Source organism: Callithrix jacchus, chromosome 13 (genome assembly GCF_049354715.1).
Source record: "Callithrix jacchus isolate 240 chromosome 13, calJac240_pri, whole genome shotgun sequence".
Classification (NCBI taxonomy): domain Eukaryota; kingdom Metazoa; phylum Chordata; class Mammalia; order Primates; family Cebidae; genus Callithrix; species Callithrix jacchus.
This window is the reverse complement of record NC_133514.1, coordinates 3,589,904-3,608,458: the sequence shown is the minus strand read 5'-3', so window position 1 is coordinate 3,608,458 and position 18,555 is coordinate 3,589,904. Positions and strand designations below refer to the sequence as shown.

At 49.4% G+C, this 18,555-nt stretch overlaps 1 protein-coding gene and 1 pseudogene across 1 annotated transcript in view; both read left to right on the top strand.

Annotated features, from left to right (window-relative positions):
• ERICH1 (glutamate rich 1) overlaps positions 1–8,884 on the top strand; it is a 62,020-nt gene extending 53,136 nt beyond the window's left edge. Inside the window, exons 4-6 of the mRNA XM_035269808.3 lie at positions 833–1,399; positions 3,796–3,990; positions 8,404–8,884. Of these exons, the coding sequence (XP_035125699.3) occupies positions 833–1,399; positions 3,796–3,990; positions 8,404–8,477 (836 nt within the window). The 3' untranslated portion in view covers positions 8,478–8,884. The remainder of the gene's footprint in view (positions 1–832; positions 1,400–3,795; positions 3,991–8,403) is intronic.
• LOC128929503 (uncharacterized) lies at positions 8,538–12,616 on the top strand (annotated as a pseudogene).
• Positions 12,617–18,555: the final 5,939 nt, after the last annotated feature.

Genomic DNA, 18,555 nt, shown 5'->3' with positions numbered 1-18,555 from the left:
AGAAGTATTTACACCAGGGAAAGTAGCAGAGGGGATGGCTCAGGGCTTTTCAGAGAGCTGGTTGTCAGCCCTTTGCCAGCGCACCACCATCCTATGCTGTCTGTAAGCCAACTTCTGCCAACCTGGAGTCCAGCTGAGCCTTCGTGTCAAAATGCAACCTGTTGCCAAGCCATCATTACGTAATTTTTATTCTCATGCGCACGTAACTTTAAAAGGGACTAAACTGTTCAAAAGACCAGGCACAGTGACTCACGCCTGTAATCCCAGCACTTTGGGAGGCTGAGGCAGGTGCATCACTTGAGGTTAGGAGTTCGAAACCAGCTTGATCAACATGGTGAAACCCCGTCTCTACTGAAAATACAAAAATTAGCTGCGTATGGTGGCGCATGCCTGTAGTCCCAGCTTCTCGGGAGCCTGAGGCACGCAAATCACTCGAACCTGGGAGGCAGAGTTTGCAGTGAGCCGAGATTGTGCCACTATACTCCAGCCTGGGAGACAGAGTGAGACTCTGTCTCAGGGAAAAAAGAGAGAAGCAATAACTTGTACATCCTTCAAAACACCATATATGATGATTGTAGCATCTGTGAGCGGATACACATCTAAACGAGCCTTTTATGGAAAATAAAGTAGGTTGCTAATTTATATGATAGTTAGCCCTAGGAACGTTGGTGGCGTCATTACTGTGAGGTCAAGCTGAGAATCACCGAAGTAAATAGTGTAAACTCTTTTTCTACTAAAACTGCAAGATCCTGATGGAAATGTATTTAGTTTACTACGTTTCTTATGGTTTTGTTGTACTGAAAATTGTTGTATTTGAATTTTTTTTTTGCAGATCAGGATGCTCATGACCAACCAAAGAGAAGAAGAATTAGGAAGCATAAATCAAGAAAAAAATTTAAAAAGCCCAGTCATGTTCTCGTAGAACAGGCAGAATCGGAGAAACAGCAGCATCTTTTACAGGACAAGTCTCAGCGACAGTACACGGATGGCCCCACGATAAGCAAAAATAAAAAAAGGAAACTGAAAAAGAAACAGCAAATTAAAAGGAAGAAAGCAGCCGGCTTGGTAACAAAGGCTGCTGGTATCAGTTTCACGTATCAGCCGGAGGAGAGCGGCAGTGAAGGGGCAGACGTGGGAGCGGCCAGTGAGGAGGGAGGCGCAGACGCCAACGAGGAAGACCTGACACTGGCCAGGGAGGAGGTGGGTGCAGACACTGGGGAGGAGGAGGATGGTGCAGAGGACAGTGAGGAAGCCCCGGCACCAGCTGGGGAGGAAGACATTCAAGACACCGAGGAGGAGGATGGTGTCGATGCCGATGAGGAAGATGATGAAATTACCAACGAGAAGGCAGATAGCGTTCTAAATTTTTTGAAGTCAACACAAAAGTATTTCTATGATGGTATGTTTGTTACTGGTTTTCTCTTGCATAGTGACATCCACTTCAAAGTTTGTTAAAAGAAGCAAATATGCTTAAATGTCAAAACACACGTTAAAAATATTGCATGTAAATAATTAGTTCTAAGGCAAAGATGAGAAGATGTATATGCCTTCCACCAGCGACGTGGTTGGCATATCACACGATGTGTCCCGGCATATCCGGAGAAGCGGTGCAGCTGTAACAGGCTGTGGCATCAAGGGCGGCTGGCCCTGTGTTCTCCATGCCTGTAAGTTCAGGTTTGGGAGTGTGTTGGCATCCAGGCTATCTTTCTAAACAAAAGTAAATCCAGATTGGAGGTTCTGATGAGCTGAGCTGACCGAGCGCTGAAGGAAACACAGCTTCTGTCTTTAGGACAGATTTCACTCTCCCTTCCACACAGAACTGAGGTGCGATTTCTCAGCAGGCGTCTTTGTGCAGTTGTTTGGATTGACATAAGATTTGGGTAATAAATGTAGGTGTCATGTCATGGATGGCACTTGCTTGCTTTTTCACCACACTTTGCTGACAGCTGACCCAGTGACGCGTGGCTGCCCCAGAACAGAGGTGCTCCCCGTGGACTCTTCCTGGCTTTTTTCTCTTTAATTCTTTTTGTACTTTTTAATTTTTGTGGGTATAGGTGTCTTTTGGATGACGTTACCAGCAGGTTCAGGTTAATGTGGTGGGTTTAGGAGATCCAGATTTAAGCACAGCATTTGATGATGCTTCTGTGAGCAAGACTGAGAAATATTAGCTACATAATAATTTGGGACGTAATTATTGTTAGCACCATTGTTAATAGGGTGATTTAAACACCGAGAGTACTCTAGCCTCTTCCTCTTTAGCGTGTTTCTCAGCAGATCGTATTGACAAATTGAAAACAAATATCCAAATGGCACCTCAGGAACACGTGGCTAAGACACTGCTCAGAGGTCGGAGCCAGGCCGGGGGGCTCAGAGGTCAGAGATGGGCCGAGGGCTTAGAAGTCAGAGCTGGGCTGGTGGGCTCAGGAAGCTCACAGGTCAGAGCCGGGGCTGGTGGGTACAGAGGTCAGAGAACTGAACCCAACACTACATGGCTTGCCTTAGAGCCTTTGCCCAGTTCTGAAGCTGTGGATGGAAGATGAGAAGCCACACAGAAGCCTCAGAATAACAGGGGACTCTTGGCCATCTTGAGGTGCTGATTAGATGACAATCGGCCTGACCCTCGAGCCCCTCAGAGTAGGGCAGCCCAGAGGCAGATGAGTGTGTCCCAAATGTGTGGCCATCCTGGAGTCAGCTCAGTCCCCGCGTGGTCCAGGGAACCCACCCTTCCTCTGTCTGCCTGGCAGAGCAAAGGGTGCGTCCTCTAAAGTATTGTCATCCTGGGTATCCGCAGTCTTTCCTCGAATTCAGTAACAATTTACAGGCATGCCACGAGACAGGACCACAGCACCAAAAACCATTAGACACACGAGAGTCAGAGTGGGAGAGACTGGTGTTAGCAGACAGGGAGCTTAAGATAAGGGGAAAAAAGAGGAAAAACTGGAGCATTTCACAGGTAATTTGAATTTATTTAGATAATCAAATGGAAATGTTAGGCCTGAGAAATATCGTAACTAAAATTCAGGCCTCAAAAGACAGGTAAACAGCAAATTAGAGTTGGCATAAAAGAGAATTAGTGACTGGGAAGACAGGTCAAAGAAAGTCTCTAGAAGGCAGGGTGGAGAGAAGAGGATGGAAAACACGGGAAAGAGCCCAGCAGACACGCAGCAAGTGGTCCAGCATCCCTGAAACAGGCCCAGGTGGAGAGGGGAGAGGACAGTGGGAGTTTTACACCATGGTTAAGGGACACAGTCAACGTGGAAGACATCCTGCCAACTCCAAGCAGGGTTAATGCCAGAACCACCACAGGTGAGTACATTGCAGTCAAACTGCCAAGCAGCAGCCAGAGACACAGGACCGGCCGCAGGGCAGAGGCTGCCCTTTCGATGGAAGCAGTGGCCGTCGGAGGCTTGTTTCCGTTTTCCTTGGTATCTTCTAAACAGGCACAGTCTGGTTCTCTTTTTAAGCTATGTGACATGGACATGGAGAGCCTGAGGTCGTTGCCTGGTTAGTCCTGCGGCTGTTCATGACGTTGAATCGAGTGTGGGACAGGGAAGGCGTCTCACCAGACAGACGTGTAGCCGGGCGGGTTTCCAGTCGTTCCCGCAGTGCTGGTTAGTCCTCAGTGACTTTTCAGAGCTCTGTTCTGATTCTCTCTTCCGATAGCTTCGTACCTCCCAGACACTTCATTCTATGTGGAAGTGTAGATTTCAGGCTTCCTTGAGAGAGTAAAGCTTATCTTTAGTTTACAGAAATAAAAACAAAACTCTGCTTCCCAGCAAAACTGACTTTATGTAGGTGTCTCCAGAGATGCAGCTTCGGCCGTCCCTGCGTGTGCCGCCGAGGAGCTGCTGGGGCATCTTGCCTCACACACCATGCCGCCCTCAGACGTGTCCATCCTGTACCACATGAAAACGCTGCTGCTTCTGCGTGATACGGAGAGCCTGAAGCATGCCCTGGCAGTGTTCCCAGAACATTGCTCGATGCCTCCTGGTGAGTACCGTACGATTTACCCAAAGTCCTGCTCAAGAAACTCTCACCAAGTCTTACCTCTAAAAGACTCACCCACCAGCAAAACAGCAACGAGTTGGAAAATACGACGCCACACATGTGGCGCAGAAGGATAGAGTCCCACAGAGAAACAGGCTTCCCGCATCGCTGCTTGATATAAAAATACTCACGTAACACCCGCAGAAATGCATGTACAGTCTAATTTTCCAGACCTGGGGGCTGTCAGCTCTTAGATCAAGTTTTCCCAAGTTTCAGTAGATCCCTCTTTTCCTTCTCCTCTGCTGTGGCAGGTGGTGAATTGTGCTGTCCTCCAGCCGTCTTGCACCACACCACACTCCTGGGGTGGCGGTGATGACTTTTACTGTCCACAGCCTTCACTGGGCGTCCTCTTCGTGCAAACTGTTGTGTGCTGGAGCGGCCAAGCTCCTGTCTTCCCAGTGCCGTGTGCAGTGACACGAGCTGTGGTGAGGGTACTCAGGCCACAGAAACCTGCAGATGCGGAAAACGAGAAATCCATGCTGTTTTCTGAGAGCCATTCGCCTGCACACCACTGAGTGCAGCAAAGCACACCTGGCCAGGGCCGGCGCCTGGACCCGTCCGAGAGACAGAGTGACGGAGACCGGCAGATTTCGTGGAAGGAGTTTCAAAGTCAGTGTCAGGCACTGTTCCTGCCCTTAGAAACCCACAGGGTTGCTGAGGGGTCAGGACCAGCATACTAGAAATGCCGTTCGCGAACAGAGTTATGTAATCCTGGTGTGATTATGCCGTGGCACGGCGCAGGGAGCAGGGGACCGCTGGGACCGTGACACGGAAGCAGGGCCCAGGGGCGACTGCCGAGGAGGGAGGAGGAGCCCCGCTCGAAGGTGGCCGTGCTCCTTGAGGAAGCGCCTGTGTGTGAGGGAGGGGTGGGCCGCGGACATTCTCTCTTTGTTCCTGGTTCCTTGTCAGGCCCCTTACAGCAAGTACTTAACAAACACAGATTTCCACAATAAGGTTTGTCTCAAGCTGCCAAAGCCAACCTTATTAAACTGATAGGAGGTCTTTATGAGACATGAAAGGAAGCCATTTTAAATTTTAAAATTTTGTTCTGTTTCTCACACTTGAGGCTTTTCTGAAATTCACCAGAAGAGTTTTGGCAGTTGTGGGAATTTAGCGGAACCCTCAATAAAATAACTCATTTCTTATATTCAAATCATCAGGCAGGTTTGTGCACCTCACATTGTGTGGAGCCACTGAGAGAACTAAACTGTGCATGTAGCCTGTTTTCTATAAGAAAGGGTTCCTTTGCTTAAAGTTTTCTATGTCAAGCTATTTTATGAAATAGATTTTATAAACAATGAAGCTTCATTTTCACACACTGTATTTGTTGAATGCAGACTTGGCCTGTACGAGTCTTGAAGTTAAGGGCCTTTTTCGTAAAACTAGCTTAGGGGTTTAATCAGTCACTGTGTCTCTCACCTCTGCGGGATGAGCAGAGGCCTTCATGTTTCAAAAGCAGCTTCGGCTGTTTCCTGATGGTTGCGTGTCCTCTCCCTGCCCTCTGGTGCGGCAGTTGCTTTTCCTCAATCGTTGGGGCTGCATTCAGCTGGGATGCCAGCACTGGGGCAGAGCTCTCACACGTACGTGAGGTTTTATACACATTCCTCATCGGTGGTAGCTCACACTTATGTGAGGTTTTATTATACACACTCCTTATTGGTGGTAACTCACACGTATGTGAGGTTTTATTACACACTCCTCATCGGTGGTAGCTCACACGTATGTGAGGTTTTATTACACACTCCTCATCAGTGGTAGCTCACACGTACGTGAGGTTTTATTATACACACTCCTCATCGGTGGTAGCTCACATGTACGTGAGGTTTTATTATACACACTCCTTATTGGTGGTAACTCACACGTACGTGAGGTTTTATTATACACATTCCTCATCGGTGGTAGCTCACACGTACGTGAGGTTTTATTATACACACTCCTTATTGGTGGTAGCTCACACGTACGTGAGGTTTTATTACACACTCCTCATCGGTGGTAGCTCACACGTACGTGAGGTTTTATTATACACACTCCTTATTGGTGGTAACTCACACGTATGTGAGGTTTTATTATACACACTCCTTATTGGTGGTAACTCACACGTATGTGAGGTTTTATTATACACACTCCTTATTGGTGGTAACTCACACGTACGTGAGGTTTTATTACACACTCCTCATCGGTGGTAGCTCACACGTACGTGAGGTTTTATTATACACACTCCTTATTGGTGGTAGCTCACACGTACGTGAGGTTTTATTATACACACTCCTTATTGGTGGTAGCTCACACGTACGTGAGGTTTTATTATACACACTCCTTATTGGTGGTAACTCACACGTACGTGAGGTTTTATTATACACATTCCTCATCGGTGGTAGCTCACACGTACGTGAGGTTTTATTATACACACTCCTTATTGGTGGTAGCTCACACGTACGTGAGGTTTTATTACACACTCCTCATCGGTGGTAGCTCACACGTACGTGAGGTTTTATTATACACACTCCTTATTGGTGGTAACACACGTATGTGAGGTTTTATTATACACCTTATTGGTGGTAACTCACACGTATGTGAGGTTTTATTATACACACTCCTTATTGGTGGTAACTCACACGTATGTGAGGTTTTATTATACACACTCCTTATTGGTGGTAACTCACACGTATGTGAGGTTTTATTATACACACTCCTTATTGGTGGTAACTCACACGTATGTGAGGTTTTATTATACACACTCCTTATTGGTGGTAGCTCACACGTACGTGAGGTTTTATTATACACACTCCTTATTGGTGGTAACTCACACGTATGTGAGGTTTTATTATACACACTCCTTATTGGTGGTAACTCACACGTACGTGAGGTTTTATTACACACTCATCGGTGGTAGCTCACACGTACGTGAGGTTTTATTATACACACTCCTTATTGGTGGTAGCTCACACGTACGTGAGGTTTTATTATACACACTCCTTATTGGTGGTAGCTCACATGTACGTGAGGTTTTATTATACACACTCCTTATTGGTGGTAGCTCACATGTACGTGATGTTTTATTACACACTCCTCATCGGTGGTAGCTCACACGTACGTGAGGTTTTATTATACACACTCCTCATCGGTGGTAGCTCACACGTACGTGAGGTTTTATTACACACTCCTCATCGGTGGTAGCTCACACGTACGTGAGGTTTTATTACACACTCCTCATCGGTGGTAGCTCACATGTACGTGAGGTTTTATTATACACTCCTCATCGGTGGTAGCTCACATGTACGTGATGTTTTATTACACACTCCTCATCGGTGGTAGCTCACACGTACGTGAGGTTTTATTATACACACTCCTCATCGGTGGTAGCTCACACGTACGTGAGGTTTTATTACACACTCCTCATCGGTGGTAGCTCACACGTACGTGAGGTTTTATTATACACACTCCTCATTGGTGGTAGCTCATGCGTATGTGACGTTTTATTACACATTTCATTGGTGGTAGCTTGCGTACGTGACGTTTTAATGCACACATTCTTCAGTGGTAGCTCATGCATACCTGACATTTTATTAGACACGCTCCTCATCAGTGGTAGCCTCCACTCCTTGAGTGTTTCTCACACGCACACTGTGAAGTGGGGTTTTCTGAATGTCATCCTCCTCTAACCCTCTGCGTGGTAATCATTCAGAGCTCAGGCAACTTGCCCTGGGCGGGATGGAGCCAGCCTGGGGGAAGCGTGGATGGGGCTTCCGTGGCCTGTCCTTGGCTTTCTGTGGTTGGAAACTTTAGAGCAGTAGATTCCAGGTGCAGCGTTCAGGGCCCTGACAAGTGATAAAACTTGGGGCGAGTCTTCACTGGCAGCCAGTGTCCACCCGTGAGGCCCCGAGGGTTGGTGGTGACGTCACGACTGCTTCTGGCCTCATGGCCAGGGCGCCACACAGCCTGTGGTGTCTTACTGACAGTTCTTCTTCTGGCTTTTTTCTAGCTGTTCCCCCTTGACATAAACATCTATGTCCTTTGCATTTCAATTTGTACGTGATTTTCTTTCAGGTCTGACTCTAAGCCTGTAACACTGCACTGTGATGTTTTGAAGTTCAAGTGTAATAGGACCAGTGAACCAAGGGTTCATACCCAAGTGGAACGCACACATTCAGAACTGGGCGGCTGTTTTGCCATGCCAGTGATACAGTGTGTGCTTAACAGTGTAACATGTCACGGTTGCATCAGTTCTACGCCGGAGCTGCGTTTCATTAGATCATTTCAGAGTTCACTTTGGGCCCAGAGGCTCGTGTCTATGTAACTTACGATTTTTTTGGTCTTTGCTTATTTTTTGTTTTCTTTCTGTTTTTTACTTTCCAGACCATGCCAGAGTAATCTCGGCCTTCTTCAGTTACTGGATCACACATATCCTTCCTGAGAACAGCAGTGAGTGAAATGGAATATCTCTTTAAGAAGAGCTCATCTTTAACAACAAAAAAAACCGTAAAAGACGAATGTGGAATGGGCTGAGAGTGAGTTCTCTGGGGACTTGAAAGATGTTTCTGCCGCATTATTTATTCAAGTGTTTGTTCCTGATGCTTGAGATGTCATCTGAGACTTCAGATGGGAAGCTGGGGTGAAATGGAACTTTTTCACTCATTTCATATTAATATGTCTTGAATTACTACATAAAACTTGATTCCGTTTTTCTAATTATTGTAAAAGTTGGAAATGGACATTCTGTTAAGTTAAACTATATAGTTTGAAGCTCATACACTTTTATAAGTTTTGAATCACCTTGTATATGAAACTGTTTTAAGAACGTTTTCTGCGTATTAAAAGGTTCTAGTTTAAGTAGTTTGATTATGGTTGAATTTCTTTTTTTCTCTACTCTGTGAATCATATCAAGAACCGATTCTTCCTGTTTTGACTTTCTTTTTGTCATAGAAGCAGTCATCAGTTCTTAGCATTACTAAGTTTGGAAAGCTTCAGTCAATTAGTACAACACTTTAAGAGGGCAATGGCTCTATGAAAAAATCTGTATTATGGCAAAACATACGTGACATACAGCTCCATATAGTCATTTTTAGGTGCATACGTCAAGGCATCATGGACATTTGCTGTGCTGTGTGGGGCCCACCGTGCTGTTCCTGTTTGTGGTGAGAGCATGCCCCTGTGCCTTCCAGGACCCACGTGTGACCTGTCCTGCCTGTGAGCACTGTGTCTCAGATGTTGTGTGGTGCCCGTCTCCCTCCCTGTCCCACTGTGAGTATCTGTGTCTCAGATGCTGTGTGGGTGCCCGTCTCCCTCCCTGTCCCACTGTGAGTGTCCGTGTCCCAGATGCTGTGTGGTGCCCATCTCCCTCCCTGTCCCACTGTATCCGTGTCCCAGATGCTATGTGGTGCCCGTCTCCCTCCCTGTCCCACTGTCAGTATCCATGTCCCAGATGCTATGTGGTGCCCGTTTCCCTCCCTGTCCCACTGTCAGTATCCGTGTCCCAGATGCTATGTGGTGCCTGTCTCCCTCCCTGTCGCACTGTGAGTGTCCGTGTCTCCAACGCTTTGTGGGTGCCCATCTCCCTCCCTGTCCTGCCTGCAAACACCATGTCCTAGATGCTATGTGGATGTTCATCTCCTTTCCTCTCAGGAGTGGAACCGCAGGTGATGGTGACATTCTGTGGGGCAGCCAGGTCAGCTTCTGGGCTCCCCATGACCCCCATCCTAGCCACTCCTTACTTTCCTGTCAGGGCCATTCTGATGGGGGAGGCTTCTGCTCAGGGGTGCTGCCTGCTTCTGTCTGTCTTTGGAGAGTGCCTGCCCAAAGCTGATGTTCGGGTGGGGAGCACGGAAGGAGACGAAAGAAGCCCTGGCGTCCCTCCCAGCCCCCATCCTGCCAGTTCCCTCCAGGTCCATGTCCCAGATGCTGTGTGGTGCCCGTCTCTTTCACAAGCGGGAACCTTCTGGAAGCAGGTGAAGCAGGGATGTTTCTGGCCCTGGGGACTGTCCCCTTGAATCTGTTGACTGTGCAGTGTCCCAGGCCTGACATAGGCTGCTGGAGCACAGGATGCAGCATGCTCCAGTCAGGGCTTCCAGGAGGTTACACTCAAAGCAGGAGCCGAAGGCGCCATGGCTCCACCGTCCTTCAGCCTCAGGGGACCTGTGGTCATCTATGGGGAGTCCTGCCCAGCCCCCCAGCTTCCCTTAACTCAGGAGGCATCAGGAGGCATCGGAGTGGCCGGGAGCCCCTCATCCCACAGGAGGAACTCACGCTGCTGCAGCAGCGCCCACGCCGAATTCCTGCCTCCACTGAGAACCCCCATGGCCCCATGGAACCTGGGCATCAGCCCACAAACTTGCAGTTTAAATGCTTCTTAATTAAAAGCATGTGCTTTGCAAATATGAACAAAAATTAAATATTGGCAGACTCTTAATGTTCGTATTCTTAATGTCCAATTTGTGTCTGTTAATTATGGAGCATCTCCACCTTCTCTGGGCTCTGAACGTGAATTCACGTTGCGGGGGGCAGTGGGTGATGTGCAGACCTTTTCCTGGGTTCCACGGAATCCCCGTAGACTCGCTTTGTGCTTCGGTGGTCCTCCATGGTTTTACTTTGTGAAACTTTCTGCATTCATTTTCCAGAGCCTGAGAATAGTGAGAATGGGGTGCACTCGAGCAGGTGGGGTGTTCACGGTTAATTTGTTTTGTGTATCATTCTGACTCCAAAAAGAAAAAGGCATCTTCTACAAAAGCAAATAAATTTTGTCTCTAATACGTCAGCATAGATAAGACAATCTGTTTATTCCACTGTTTGAAGTTGGATAATAATTAGATTAATTTATCTTCTACAATAGTGCAAAATACTCAGTTCACGTAATTTATTTTCTGTAAACCATGTCAATTAAGACAGGCAGAGAAGAAAGCACTAGGGAACATGAGGTTGCTAATATTTAGACAATTGTGCCTAGAAGGAAAAAAAAAACACAGAATTTCTGAGCCCGTCCTTACGCTGGGGCCTCCGCCTGCGTCTTTTGTGCCTGGGAAGGGAGGCCTCCCACAAGCCTGTCTCCAGTTTGCTTCCCAGGCAGAACTGCGCCGTGTTGGGAGATGCCAGGCCCCACAGGGCCAGTTCTGGGCTTCGCTTCTCTGTGCAGCTCTTGCCCCAGGTGCTCTGCGGGTCACGTGTCCTCACCCTGGAGCTCTTCAGAGAGTCCCAGGAATGGGTTCCACCCGCTCCAGAATAAGCGTGCACGCATCCACCTGCCTCACACCACTGTTGGGTATGGCTTTCAAGGGCTCAGAAATTCCCCAAAACCTAGTCATTAGGGTATTGTGGTGCAGTGAGTCCCCAACCAGGCTCCTTAGGGCATTTGTCCACTGCCTAAACCCTGGAGGCTGAGCAGCGAGCCAAGGCCACAGTTCCCGGCGGAGGAGCAGAAATGCCAAGAACGCTGAGCCAACCCGAGAGCCCCCAGGAGAGCAGTACCATTGCTCATGGTGGCAACAAGGTGGGGAGCCCACGTGGAAGCCGCCTGGAGGCTGCAGATCTTAGCGCTGTCCCCAGGCTGCCCAGGAAGCCATGGAACCTGTGTGGAAGCAGCTGGGGCAGTGCTGCCCAGGCCACCCAGGCAGGGCGTCTCTCCGCCATTCTTTCACCTCTTGCTCCCTCCCAGTTGGGGCCCGGTCAAGGGATGGAGGAAACTGAATCCCGAAATTTCTCTCATAACAAGGATTAATTGTCTTTTCTGCATAATAGATGGCCACAGGCACAGTGGCTTCAAACGACTCCATTGGCCACCTCACAGTGTCTGTGGGTTGGGACGTGGTGTGGCCAGGCTGGGCCCTCCTGTCCCTGTGTGAGGGTGGGTGTCCTGCCGCAGTCCCGGCCCTGGGAGCCAAAAATGGGCCCAGCCAGAGGCCACTTGTGCATGGAGAAGGGCAGCAGCAGCCAGAGCTAAGAATGGCCTCTAGAAAGGGGCTGTGCCAGCCACTATCTCAAACGTGGTCCATGGGGATGGGCTGGGGCCCCTCCTGGATGCCCCTTGGGGGCTGGTGGGCCCAGCCTTGTATTTGGACATTAAAGGCAAACGAAACGCCAGCCAGTCAAGCCACCTCTACCATTCTTCCTCTTCGGGAATGGCTGGGGTCTAAGGCAGTGCTCACCTTCACATCCCTCTGTCCGTATCTGATTTGTCACAGATCCAACAGTGTCTGTGTTCTTCCTCTGAAAATCCCTGTCATTACTGCAAGGAATTCCTGCACATTACTCAGTCCTTCAGTTTAACTCGGCGTGGCATTTAGATCATTCTAACCTCCACCCTCACGCCTGAGGGAAAGGAGCGCATGTGGCTTTCAGCTGATACACACACAGACGAACTCCATAATGAAGCCCCTATTCGAAATCCAGTGGCCAGTGATGCAGCTCCCCGTAGAGACGCAGACTGGATTCACCAACAGGAAGGCGGTGGCACAGGAGCATCACCATCTTAGACGAGCATCGCCATTTTAAGTTCTCCTTGATTAGAAACTGCCTGAATCCAGCCCCAAAACATCAGCCCAATGACTGTATGACCATAAATTACAAACGACACCTCTGACCAGAGACACGCGAACCCCAAGATAACCTCCGCTCTGACCAGAGACACGTGTACCCCAAGATAACCTCCGCTCTGACCAGAGACACGCGAACCCCAAGATAACCTCCGCTCTGACCAGAGACACGCGAACCCCAAGATAACCTCCGCTCTGACCAGAGACACGCGAACCCCAAGATAACCTCCGCTCTGACCAGAGACACGCGAACCCCAAGATAACCTCCGCTCTGACCAGAGACACGCGAACCCCAAGATAACCTCCGCTCTGACCAGAGACACGCGAACCCCAAGATAACCTCCGCTCTGACCAGAGACACGAGAACCCCAAGATAACCTTCACTCTGACCAGAGACATGCAAACCCCAAGATAACCCCTCCCCTCTGACCAGAGACATTCCAGTCTCTCAATAAAACTCTCCTCCACGAAGAAACCTTCCCAGCCTGCAATAAGCTCCCCGCAGAACCCTTAAATACCTTTAGTCTGTAAGAGAAAAGGCTCCTGACCAAAGAAGCCAGAAGCCCCTCTTAGGTTTCTTCTCCAAAATAAACCTGTCTTTGACCGTGAGCTCTTCGTGTTTCTTTCTTCTTTCTTTGACTCTTAACAGTGTCTATCACGATTATTGTCATGGTGTCCTATTCCGTGTTGCAACCAACCTTTAAGAAAATAATCTGTTGAGTTTTGCTATTGTATAAAAAAATTCATATTTATTTGACAAAGCTATTAACATACTCCCCTTTCGCATTCCGTTAAACATTTGCTAAATAATAGGAAAGTTGTTTGCTGTTAAAAATTATTTTTCTCTCAAATTTGTTATTTATGTTAACCTCTAAGCAGCTTATTGTTTATCTTAAATGAGTTAATACATAATGTGTAAGTTTCTGCTTTGGCTTCTAGGGTGGAGTGTGCTGGGGGTCTCCCCAGGGCTCTTCAGAATCAGGGATCCTGAGGCCGAAAATCCAGGAAGCATGCTGTGCACCGTTTGGCACAACACTAGCCAGGGCCCCTTACAGAAACCCTCATCCCAGACCTGCACAGCAAAGACATGGCGTGAATGGGGGTGTCCATTATTCCCAGAGGCAAGTAAGCCCCAAACTTCAACCCTTGTCAGTGATAGGGAAGGCAGCATAAAGCCTCCCAGGGGTGAGCCCTGGCTGATTTCAGCCTCAGCGACAGAGGATGACTCATTACAAAGGGCAGTGTGGTGCATGGTGCATCGTCCGCAGCACCAGGGCGAGGATGGGGAAGGTTGGGAGGAGAAAGTTCTACTTCTCACAAAGTAAGTAGGGCAAACACAGAGATGACAGAATTAGAAAAGTGTGTTGTTCTCAAGGGAGTAATCAAACCTGACAAGGATGATCCGGATGCTAAAATCACTGGGTCACATATTTTGGGGAAGGAGAGAATCCCGAAGCCTTTCCTCACCCTGCAGGTGACTTGCAGATTTCAAAGGGTCTGCGGGGGGATCCAGCTGTCGGCACTGAGCACCCAGGTGGGAGGCTCTTAGGAGAAAACAGAAGAAGAAGGAACTGGGGGGTTTAGAAGATGCTTTGGGATGAGGGGCGCACCCCTCTGAGGACCAAGCCAGCAGTGAGGCCATTTGAAGAGGACATAAGAATGGCTGTGATGGTCAAGGTCAGTTCAGGCCTGACAGGCAGCTCTGCAGCCCAATCTGGGGGAGTTCTCAGGCCGGGCCATGAGTCTGCAGGCACAGACACAGGCCCTGCAGTGTCACCTGTGGAGGCCAGCCAGGGGGTCCTGGTGTCCACTTGGGCAGGGGGAGGGTCCTGCTGGGACCGGGTGTGGCTGTGGGAGCAGCAGCGTGGGCGGATAAAGGATGACAGGACAGGATGTGTCACGTAAAACTTCATCTTGAGTTAAAATGATGCACATACAATGGAAATTCAGCAGGAATGTGTTTAAATAACACACTGTGCCGTATGTGACTGTGCACGAGAGAGGAGTGGAATGGGAGTAGGGCGCAGAGGAAAGAAGGAAGGAGGGAATGCAGAGGACAGAATGAACACATATAAGGAGCAAGCAAGCCAGAAAAGAGGCCACACTCACACCCAGAATGACCCCTGTGATGGAGGTTGCTGCGGGATCCACTCAGCCCCTGGGTCCCAGCAACTGACTGCCCTAAAGAGGAAGAGAGGAGCTCCTGCGAGGCCGGTGCCATCGTCCAGAGAACGAACCCGCAGTTAGGTAGGAATGTCCGTCTGTGAGAGAAAGGGGTGCCAGCGCCCCATCGTCCAGAGCACAAACCCACACTTAGGTAGGAACGTCCATCTGTGAGAGAAAGGGGTGCCAGCGCCCCATCGTCCAGAGCACGAAACTGCACTTAGGTAGGAACTTCCGTCTATGTGAGAGAAAGGGGTGCCAGCGCCCCATCGTCCAGAGCACAAACCCACACTTAGGTAGGAACTTCCGTCTATGTGAGAGAAAGGCAAAAGAAGATGAGTGAAAGTCCTATTCATACTTCCTGGATATGAACATACAGAAGTCTCGGCAGCTTCATCACTATTTGTGTGTTGGATTTGCTTGCAACCTGCCTGTGGCATGAGGGCCTCAGAGCCGAAGAATGAAAGAGAATTTTAGAGTAAGTCAGACAGCGACTGTCTCCTGTCTAGAGACAGCCAAGTGCTCGCTGTTAGGAAGGGTTAGGCGAAGCCGAAGCACCAAACCCAAGCCAACGCCGCTGCTCTTGCACGTGCCCTGGGAGCCGGCTTGCTCTGAGGTCGTGCGTCTGGGCTCGGCGGAGACCACTCGAGGTCGGTTTTCCTTTTTGTTCTCCGTGGCTTTCTGTGGTGAGTTGGGCTGCAGGGCATTTGTTACTAAAGGTAATTAAAGTGCCCAAGTGAGCACAGGGGAGAACTCTCCAGGGGGCTGGCGTCCAGCCAGAGATGATTTGGTCACCGCAAACAAAGCCATTGTGACCCACTGCCTCCCACTTGGCAGGTATTTCCACTCTGGGTCCCCCACTGGGGGGACAGCAGCCACGGGGGGTCCTCTTCTGGGGCAAACCCGTGGTGTAGCCACCTGCACCGACACCACAGACACTACTGCCTGCCCCTGGCAGCCATGGGGACACCGTGGTGTCGGCCCGGTCCCTGTGGGGATGCCTCTGTGACAGCCTTGGGGGGCATCACCTAAGCCATCTCTGCTAGCTGGCGGTGGGTGGTTCCTTCCCATCCTTCTGCTCAGTGTGTGTCTTTACCTAGTTGCCAATATGGCATCCATCATTTTTAAATATATTTAGCACTAGTCAACATTTTTTAATGTATAACGCACATATAGAAACGTATAGAAGCGATAATGTCACAGCTCCTTGAATTCCCACAAAATGCCAAGACCCCTGTAACCCACACCCAGACCGGGAACAGCCCTTCCCAGTGCTGCAGCCCCCGTCATCCCCTCCTGGCTCCACCCATCAGGTAACTCCAGGTTTTCTCTTCCCAGGCTTCTGAAGGAGCTTCCTGACCTCCATCCTATAGGTGGCACAATCTGCTAATAAGTCAGCGGGCCTCAATTGGCTTAGCTATTCTTTTATTTGTCAACTTTTGCGTTGCCTTAGAATAAACGGGGTCTTAAAGCTGTTGGCATATTTTGCATTATTTTCTTATTTAAATGGAAAGAACTGGGGCTTTTGAGGCAAAGTCTAGTACACTTAAAAAAATATGTTTTTATTGTGATTAAATATGCATACTGTAAAATTTACATTTTAAAATGTAGAGTTCCCAAACCTAAGCCCCGTCCCCATTAGACAGGAACTCCACGTCCCCTTCCCGGTGCCTGGCAGCCACCATGCTGCCTTCTGTCTCTGTGGCGCCAACTCCTCCGGGGCCTCCCCTCAGTGCACCCCTGCAAGACTCATCCTCCTGTGACTGGCTGATTTCACCCAGCATAACATCCTCAGGGTTCACCATGTTACAGCCTGGGTCCAGATTCCCTTCCTTTTTAAGGCTGAATCATATTCCATTTGTTAAAAGAAACATTTCAACTGAATTAAATTTAAAGGAATTTAATTGAGCAATGAATGATTCATGAATCAGGCCACGCCAGAATCACAGCAGATTCAGAGAGACTCCAGGGATGCCTGGTGGTCAGAACAAACACATCGACAAAAAAGGGTAGCGGTGTATAAAAATCAGCAGTGAGTACAGAACAGCCGGCCTGGTTGCAGTGGGCGTCTGCCTTATTTGAACACAGTTTATACACTCAGCAGTCTATGGGTGGCTGAAGTGTGGCTGCTGGGACTGGTGGAAACTCAGTGCTGTTACAGACACAGACTCCTGAGTGAGGTTTTCAATCCTGTCTGCCTGTTAAGGAGGTCACAGCTCATCTGTAAGGACTCAAGTGTCCTTCTCCGGCCATGTTTAGGTCCCGTTAGCACACGGTGCATCTGTGGATGGACAATGTGCTGCTTCACCTTTCGGCTGTTGAGTCACGCTGCTGTGAACATGGGTTCCAGCTTTCAGTCCAGGGTACGTGCCCAGGAGCGGAGGTGCTGGGTGCCTCAGTGATTGCACCGCTCTGAGGAGCTTACACCCTGTCTCCACAGTGCTGCACCATTTCTCATCCTCACCAGCACTTACTTCTGGCTTTTAAAAGTATATGATGATCATCCTGATGGCTACAAAGTGGCCTCACGGTTTTGATTTACATTTCCTCGCTGGTGAGTGGTGTCAAACGTCTTTTCATGTGCTCGTTGGCCTTTTGTGTGTCTTCTTAGGAGAAACGTCCATTCCAGTCCCATGCCTACTTTTGGGTTTTTGTTTGCCACACTTTTTATAATCCATTTCTGCATCATATGAGCTGTGTGTCCCTGGTCTCTCCACGTAGTTTAAATTCTCTGAGCCTGAGGCATCTTCTAGGAAAGAAGACACCCCCTAAGCCCAACACGGTTATTCACACCTAAGACAACTAACACCAGTTCCCTGGCTTGTGAGTGACCATAGGAATCATCACCAGAACATGACACTTGGGAAAGTGAATGAGGTGGCGTGAGTAACGTGCCGGAGCAGCAGGCATGAGCCAGGACCATCCCAGGCTCGTGGTCACTGTATGTGATATCAGCTGCACTCCGTTCCTATTCAGATGTCCCCACCGTCCCCAACATGTCTTTCCAACCACCAGCCAGCAACAGTCGGGCTCTGCATTTGGTTGCTGGCCTGTGTAGTCGCGTTTCTCTCCGTCCACTGCTCCCTGCAAGTCGGCGACTCTGCCGGGGCCAGGTCATGGTCTTGTTCTTATGGAAGAGCTTCTCCCTCCATCACATAAACTTCTCTTCGCCACTGCGTTTCCTGCCACTGGAAGTGAGGTCTGCAGGCTCTGGGTTCCGAGGGCGTGTGTGTGCAGGACGGGCACATGGAAGGCGCAGAGGGGATGGCCAACAGTCTTCTCCTAAATCAGTGCTTTCATTTGGGTTGCAAAATAGTCAATCTTCTAATTTTACCGTTCCTTTCACATTGACTACCAAGCATTCTGTGAAACACGCCTTTTTCTCATCAAGAGATGAAACACAGTTTCTCTTAAGAAAGGGGGAAACTGCTGCAGTCATTCGGTTCCCTCACCCATTCCATCCAAGCAAAGAGTTGACAATGATGTAGTGGCCGCCAAAGGGAAATGAAATGCTCCCCCCCCACCCCTTACCCCACCCCACTCCACCTCGGCCGCTCCCTTTCCCCACTCCACCTCGGTGGCTCCCTCCCCACTCCATCTCAGCTGCTCCCTCCCCCACTCCACCTAGGCCTCTCCCTCCCCACTCACTCCATCTCAGCTGCTGTCTCCCCTCACTCTTCTCCCTGACCCTGCCCATCTCCCTCTCTCTCCAGCTCTCCTCTCCCTGCCCACCGACTCTCTGTGACCCTCCTGTCAGCCCTATCCCTGGCTCTCTCGCTGACTCTCCTGTTGCCCAGCCCCTGCCCCCACCCCCGACCTCTAT